Consider the following 7,191-nt stretch of genomic DNA (forward strand, 5'->3'; position numbering starts at 1 on the left):
TGGATGAATTAATGGATGATATGGTTGATGGATGAATGGATGGATGACATTTTCAGTGGATGGTATTGTGGATGAACACATGTATGTATGGATGGATAGATGGATGAATAAATAAGTAGGTGGCATTTTGGATGGATAAATGGGTGAATTAATTGGATGGTTGTATTATGGATCGATGGATGGATAAACAAATGGATGGTACTGTGAATGGATGGATGATTAATTAATTATATTGTGAATGACTGGATGAATGAACAAATGAATTACATAGTGAATTAATGCATGACAGAATGAATCAATGGATGAATCAATGGATGAATGAATGAATTATACTGTGAATGACTGGATGAATGGCTGGGAGCATGAATGGATGGATGAATTATACAGTGAATTAATGGATGAAAAAATAAATCAATGGATTAATTAATGGATGAATGAATGAATTATTTTGTGAATGACTGGATTAATGACTGGAAGGATGGATGAGTGGATTATAGATAGATAGATGAGTGGATTATATAGTGAATGAATGGATTAATGAATTAATGAATGGATGAATGAAATTGTGAAAGGATAGATGAATGAGTGAATTATATTGTGAAAGGGTGAATGGGTGAGTGAATGATATTGTGAATGAATGGATGAATGAGTGAGTTAATTATATTGTAAATGCATGGATGAATGAGTGAGTGAATGAAATTGTGAATAAATGGATGAATTATATTGGGAGTGGATGGATGGATGAGTGAGTGAATTATATTCTGAATGAATGGAGGAATGAGTGAGTGAATTATATTCTGAATGAATGGATGAATGAATTAGTGAATTATATTGTGAATGAATGGAGGAATGAGTGAGTGAAGTATATTGTGAATGGATGGAGGAATGAGTGAGTGAATTATATTGTGAATGAATGGATGAATGGGTGAGTGAATTATATTCTGAATGAATGGATGAATGAGTGAGTGAATTATATTCTGAATGAATGGAGGAATGAGTGAGTGAATTATATTGTGAATGAATGGAGGAATGAGTGAGTGAAGTATATTGTGAATGAATGGATGAATGAGTGAGTGAATTATATTGTGAATGAATGGAGGAATGAGTGAGTGAAGTATATTGTGAATGGATGGAGGAATGAGTGAGTGAATTATATTGTGAATGAATGGAGGAATGAGTGAGTGAATTATATTGTGAATGAATGGAGGAATGGCTGAGTGAATTATATTGTGAATGAATGGAGGAATGAGTGAGTGAATTATATTGTGAATGAATGGAGGAATGAGTGAGTGAATTATATTGTGAATGGATGGATGAAAGAAATTGTGAATGGATGGATGAATGAGTGAGTGAATTATATTGTGAATGAATGGAGGAATGAGTGAGTGAAGTATATTGTGAATGGATGGAGGAATGAGTGAGTGAATTATATTGTGAATGAATGGATGAATGAGTGAGTGAATTATATTGTGAATGAATGGAGGAATGAGTGAGTGAAGTATATTGTGAATGGATGGAGGAATGAGTGAGTGAATTATATTGTGAATGAATGGAGGAATGAGTGAGTGAATTATATTGTGAATGAATGGAGGAATGAGTGAGTGAATTATATTGTGAATGAATGGAGGAATGAGTGAGTGAATTATATTGTGAATGGATGGATGAAAGAAATTGTGAATGGATGGATGAATGAGTGAGTGAATTATATTGTGAATGAATGGAGGAATGAGTGAGTGAAGTATATTGTGAATGAATGGAGGAATGAGTGAGTGAAGTATATTGTGAATGAATGGATGAATGAGTGAGTGAATTATATTGTGAATGAATGGAGGAATGAGTGAGTGAAGTATATTGTGAATGGATGGAGGAATGAGTGAGTGAATTATATTGTGAATGAATGGAGGAATGAGTGAGTGAATTATATTGTGAATGAATGGAGGAATGAGTGAGTGAAGTATATTGTGAATGGATGGATGAAAGAAATTGTGAATGGATGGATGAATGAGTGAGTGAATTATATTGTGAATGAATGGAGGAATGAGTGAGTGAATTATATTGTGAATGAATGGAGGAATGAGTGAGTGAAGTATATTGTGAATGAATGGATGAATGAGTGAGTGAATTATATTGTGAATGAATGGAGGAATGAGTGAGTGAAGTATATTGTGAATGGATGGAGGAATGAGTGAGTGAATTATATTGTGAATGAATGGAGGAATGAGTGAGTGAATTATATTGTGAATGAATGGAGGAATGAGTGAGTGAAGTATATTGTGAATGGATGGATGAAAGAAATTGTGAATGGATGGATGAATGAGTGAGTGAATTATATTGTGAATGAATGGAGGAATGAGTGAGTGAATTATATTCTGAATGAATGGAGGAATGAGTGAGTGAAGTATATTGTGAATGGATGGAGGAATGAGTGAGTGAATTATATTGTGAATGAATGGAGGAATGAGTGAGTGAAGTATATTGTGAATGAATGGAGGAATGAGTGAGTGAAGTATATTGTGAATGAATGGAGGAATGAGTGAGTGAATTATATTGTGAATGAATGGAGGAATGAGTGAGTGAAGTATATTGTGAATGAATGGAGGAATGAGTGAGTGAATTATATTGTGAATGAATGGAGGAATGAGTGAGTGAATTATATTGTGAATGAATGGAGGAATGAGTGAGTGAAGTATATTGTGAATGAATGGAGGAATGAGTGAGTGAATTATATTGTGAATGGATGGATGAAAGAAATTGTGAATGGATGGATGAATGAGTGAGTGAATTATATTGTGAATGAATGGAGGAATGAGTGAGTGAAGTATATTGTGAATGGATGGATGAAAGAAATTGTGAATGGATGGATGAATGATTCAGAAGGGAGGTTTTTATATAATATTTTTGTTGCGTGTGTGATTTGTATGTCTTGAACGTGTGTGTGTGTGTGTGTGTGTGTGTGTGTTACAGCAACAGCTGTACGTGAGTTCGGAGTATGGCGTATCCCAGGTGTCCCTGCACCGTTGCCATGCCTACGGCTCAGCGTGTGCAGACTGCTGTTTGGCCCGGGACCCGTACTGCGCCTGGGACGGGCGGAGCTGCTCTCCATTCTACCCTACAGGAAAGAGGTGTGTATACACACACACACACACACACACACACACACACACACGGTATTTAAAACAGAAGGTCTTATGATTTGGAATGTGGTTATGATTTCAGGAGGAGCAGAAGGCAGGACATCATGCACGGAAATCCACTCACGCAGTGTCGAGGCTTCAATCTGAAAGGTGCCGTTACTTATACTTCACAGCAACACACACTACTTAATTACATACTTGATTCCTAAATCGTGTGTGTGTGTGTGTGTGTTTCAGCCTACAGGAACGCAGTGGAGATGTCTCAGTATGGAGTAAAGAATAACACCACGTTTCTCGAATGTTCTCCCAAATCACCACAAGCCTCCGTGCAGTGGCTCATCCAGAGAGAGAACGACCGCAGGAAAGAGGTCAGCACACACACACACACACACACACACACAAACACACACACATACACACACACACACACTACTACAGAACTTGTACCTAAACTTGCACCACACAGCACTAATTATTGTGATCTCTTTAATATACGACTCCTGACTCAGTGACTCAGTGACTCAGTGATTATGTAACAGTTACTTACACTCCTCTGAGTCATCATTAATCCTCTCAGCCAATCAGACTCATTCATTCATTCATTCATTCATAATGAAGGAGAGTTGAGATTTAACTTGATGTTTAAAGCCTGTGTTTGCATGAAGCTGAAAATGATGGAAGGATGACGGAGTGAAAGCAAAGAGGGAAGCGAACATGGATAGAATAAAAGTAGAAGGAAAGAAAGAATAAGGTAAAGAAAAAGAAAGGAATAAATAAGACAAAAATAAAGCAAAAAAGTAGAGAAAGAAAAAATACATTTAGAAACAAAAATAAATAAGTAAATAAATAAAGAACGGAATAATAAAGTAAAGAAAAAGAAACGAATAAATTAAACAGGCAAAAAAGTAGAGAAACAAGTTAAATGATTTTAGAAACAAATGAAAGGAAGGAAGAAAGGAAGAAAGGAAGGAAGACAGAAAGTATGAAAGGAAGAAAGAAAGAAAGGAAGGAAGCAAGGAAGGAAGAAAGAAAGAAAGGAAGGAAGGAAGAAAGGAAGGAAGGAAGAAAGGAAGGAAGACAGAAAGAAAGGAAGAAAGAAAGAAAGGAAGGAAGGAAGAAAGGAAGGAAGAAAGAAAGAAAGGAAGGAAGGAAGAAAGAAAGGAAGAAAGAAAGAAAGGAAGAAAGGAAGGAAGGAAGACAGAAAGGAAGGAAGGAAGGAAGAAAGAAAGAAAGGAAGGAAGGAAGAAAGGAAGGAAGACAGAAAGAAAGGAAGAAAGAAAGAAAGGAAGGAAGAAAGAAAGGAAGGAAGACAGAAAGGAAGGAAGGAAGAAAGAAAGGAAGGAAGAAAGAAAGAAAGGAAGGAACTTGACTGAATTTGACTGAAGGAAGCAAATGAAGAAGAGAAACTAAAAGAGAAAACGGAAGGAAAACCTAAATGATTAAAGAGAAAGACGGAGAGAAAAAGAAAGAGAGGTTCTGAGAAGCGGTGAGTGAACCGAACACTGCGTCTGAGTGTTTCAGGGAGAAATAGTCACACTTTCATCTGAAACACTTTCAACTGTATAAAGTTTCTAAACACGCTAAACGCTAGTACAGTTCTGTATAAAACCCGAGTCTCTGCACCATAAACACCTCCCACTGACCTCAGTACCGACCCAGGCGGAGGAGGCGGAGGAGGAGGAGGAGGAGAAAACACCAGCTGCTTTACCTCAGATTGTGGATTAGCCAAAGCAACCTGCTAGCGCCTCCAGAGTGAGGTGAAATTCCCCTCAGATCAGGAACACATGTTCAACACACAACAAGACACCACAACATCGTTCATTCCATACTCCTCTTCTAATATTAGCATTCCGGCTAACAACTGACAATGAGAAAACAATGAGTACATCACTGTTTGCTAGCTAACACGTGCTAATCGCGTAGTTAGCAGCTTGTAAAAGCGTACCAAAGACATGATACACACACGAGCTCCCATTTAGATGTTAGATGTGTAAACTGGCTCTTCACTCACTGTCATGTTGTGTGTGTGTGTGTGTGTGTGTGTGTGTGTTGCAGGTGAAGATGAGCGAGCGTGTCGTAGCGACGGAGTACGGCCTCCTGATCCGCTCGGTGCAGTTCTCTGATCAGGGCATGTATCACTGCATAGCCACGGAGAACGGCTTCAAGCGGACGCTCGCCAAGATCCGGCTTCACGTGCTGAGCGAGGCGCTACTGAGCGCGCTCAGCGACAAGCGCTCGTCGCCATGGAAACCCAGAGCGCTGGCGTCGGCCCTGGGCCCGGCTGAGACGCTCGCCATGCAGCAGTACTGCAAAGAACGACAGCAGCTGCAGAGCTTCCGGGTAAATCCACGAGGAGACCTGGGGAAACTCAAACCACTGCTGCAGAACCGCAAGAGCCGGAACCGACGGAACCACCCACACACCGAGTAGAACGCGACAAGAAACAAGGAGGACTAACAGGAGGTCCTGGGGGTGGGAACAAGGGCGGAGCTTAGGTTGAATTTATCAGCCAATCACAAATGTCACTACAGATCGTTTTTTTTTTCTACATTTCATATTTATAATAATTTAGCAACATTAGCTGAGCTAGACAGGTAGCTAAGTCTGATGCTAAGTCGCTAGCTTAACGTAGCATAAAAAAATACTGGTTTTAATTACACCGTATAATAGTTTAGCAATATTAGCTAAGCTACCCAGCTATCTAAACACAACATGCATTAATGTTACGCAGATAGCTAGCTAAATAGTAGCACCATCATTTGCATACTAGAACCTGGTTGGCTCTTATAATTTGTGATGAAGTAACACTCTTATTTGCATATTCAACCTGATTGGCTCTTATATATCTGCTACGTCTTTGTTAACTCTTGTTTATGTTAGCTTAAAGTCTATTGTGCAAATAAAATAATTTGTCAAGTTTTCCATTAAGTAAACAATTATAGGCTGATTTATTGGCTGATCAAAACCACTAGCTAATAAACTAGCTAAAGTTCGCGAGATGACGTTAGATTATTTAAATGTATTTATTATTTAAATTATTTTAAAGCTAACTAAATCCAACAGCCAAGTTTGCTAGCAATAAACATCGGTAGGGATAATTTGTCAGCTAGATAGTATTTTATTCTGCTATTCGAAACTGGAGTCAAACTTGCTAGCATGGTAGTTAATCAAGTTTGCTGGGACAATAGCTAATCATTGATTGTGTAGTTAATACGATTAGCCATGTTCATTAGCAAGATAGCTAGCTTAGATTTAACTGTCATATTGTGTAATTAAAACCTTGCTAGTCGGCTAGTTAACATTATGCTAGCTATAATTATGTTATTAAAATCAGTAGCTAGGTTTGCTAGCAAAACAGCTAAACTATATTGTTCTGTAAACCAGTAGCTAAGTCTACTAGCCAAGCTAGCTAACGCGAAGTAACCTCGACGACATCGCATGACGAACTTAGCGATTGGACGATCAGGTTGAACTTGAGCTTCGTCCTTGTTGAGATCTTCAGGACGTGAAAACGGAGGACTGACGGGAAACGTGTTTTCCAAATGAAGCAGAAAGAAGGGGAGACGGACAGACAGATGGAGGAGAGGAACGCAGAAGACGAGCAGAAACGTTTAGAGGAGATTTATGACGTGTGGAGGAACGAAAAGAAGGAAAAAAGGAGAACTTTCAAATTCTCTAATACAGACCTGATGTCTTTATTTACAGCTTCAGTACAGGAGCTTTTAACCTGCATGATGTTACGCTGACCAGATGACTGTGATACACACACACACACACACACACACACACACACACTCACACACACACATATACATACACACATACACACACGCATACATACACACACATATACATACACACACACATATACACACCCCCTAAAGAGCCGTGATGAACTACAGCATGTCTTAATTTATTTTATTTTTGAAAAGTTTTTGTAGTAATTATGCAGGACAGTAATTGTTAGCTACAATTGGTATAAACTGTGTTCAAACCGTTTACAAAAAAACAAAATGAAAAAAAAATTGCGGCGAGCGAACACGGTGTGAAAACAAAA

At 38.4% G+C, this 7,191-nt stretch overlaps 1 protein-coding gene across 2 annotated transcripts in view; it reads left to right on the forward strand.

The window, feature by feature from the left end:
- sema3c (sema domain, immunoglobulin domain (Ig), short basic domain, secreted, (semaphorin) 3C) overlaps positions 1-7,191 on the forward strand; it is a 60,956-nt gene extending 53,765 nt beyond the window's left edge. For both annotated transcript variants that reach the window (XM_053650782.1, XM_053650783.1), the window contains 4 exons: positions 2,965-3,122; positions 3,217-3,284; positions 3,372-3,502; positions 5,190-7,191. In XM_053650782.1, the coding sequence (XP_053506757.1) occupies positions 2,965-3,122; positions 3,217-3,284; positions 3,372-3,502; positions 5,190-5,564 (732 nt within the window). In that variant the 3' untranslated portion in view covers positions 5,565-7,191. The remainder of the gene's footprint in view (positions 1-2,964; positions 3,123-3,216; positions 3,285-3,371; positions 3,503-5,189) is intronic.

The sequence above is a fragment of the Ictalurus furcatus genome, chromosome 19, assembly GCF_023375685.1.
Source record: "Ictalurus furcatus strain D&B chromosome 19, Billie_1.0, whole genome shotgun sequence".
Taxonomy (NCBI): Eukaryota; Metazoa; Chordata; class Actinopteri; order Siluriformes; family Ictaluridae; genus Ictalurus; species Ictalurus furcatus.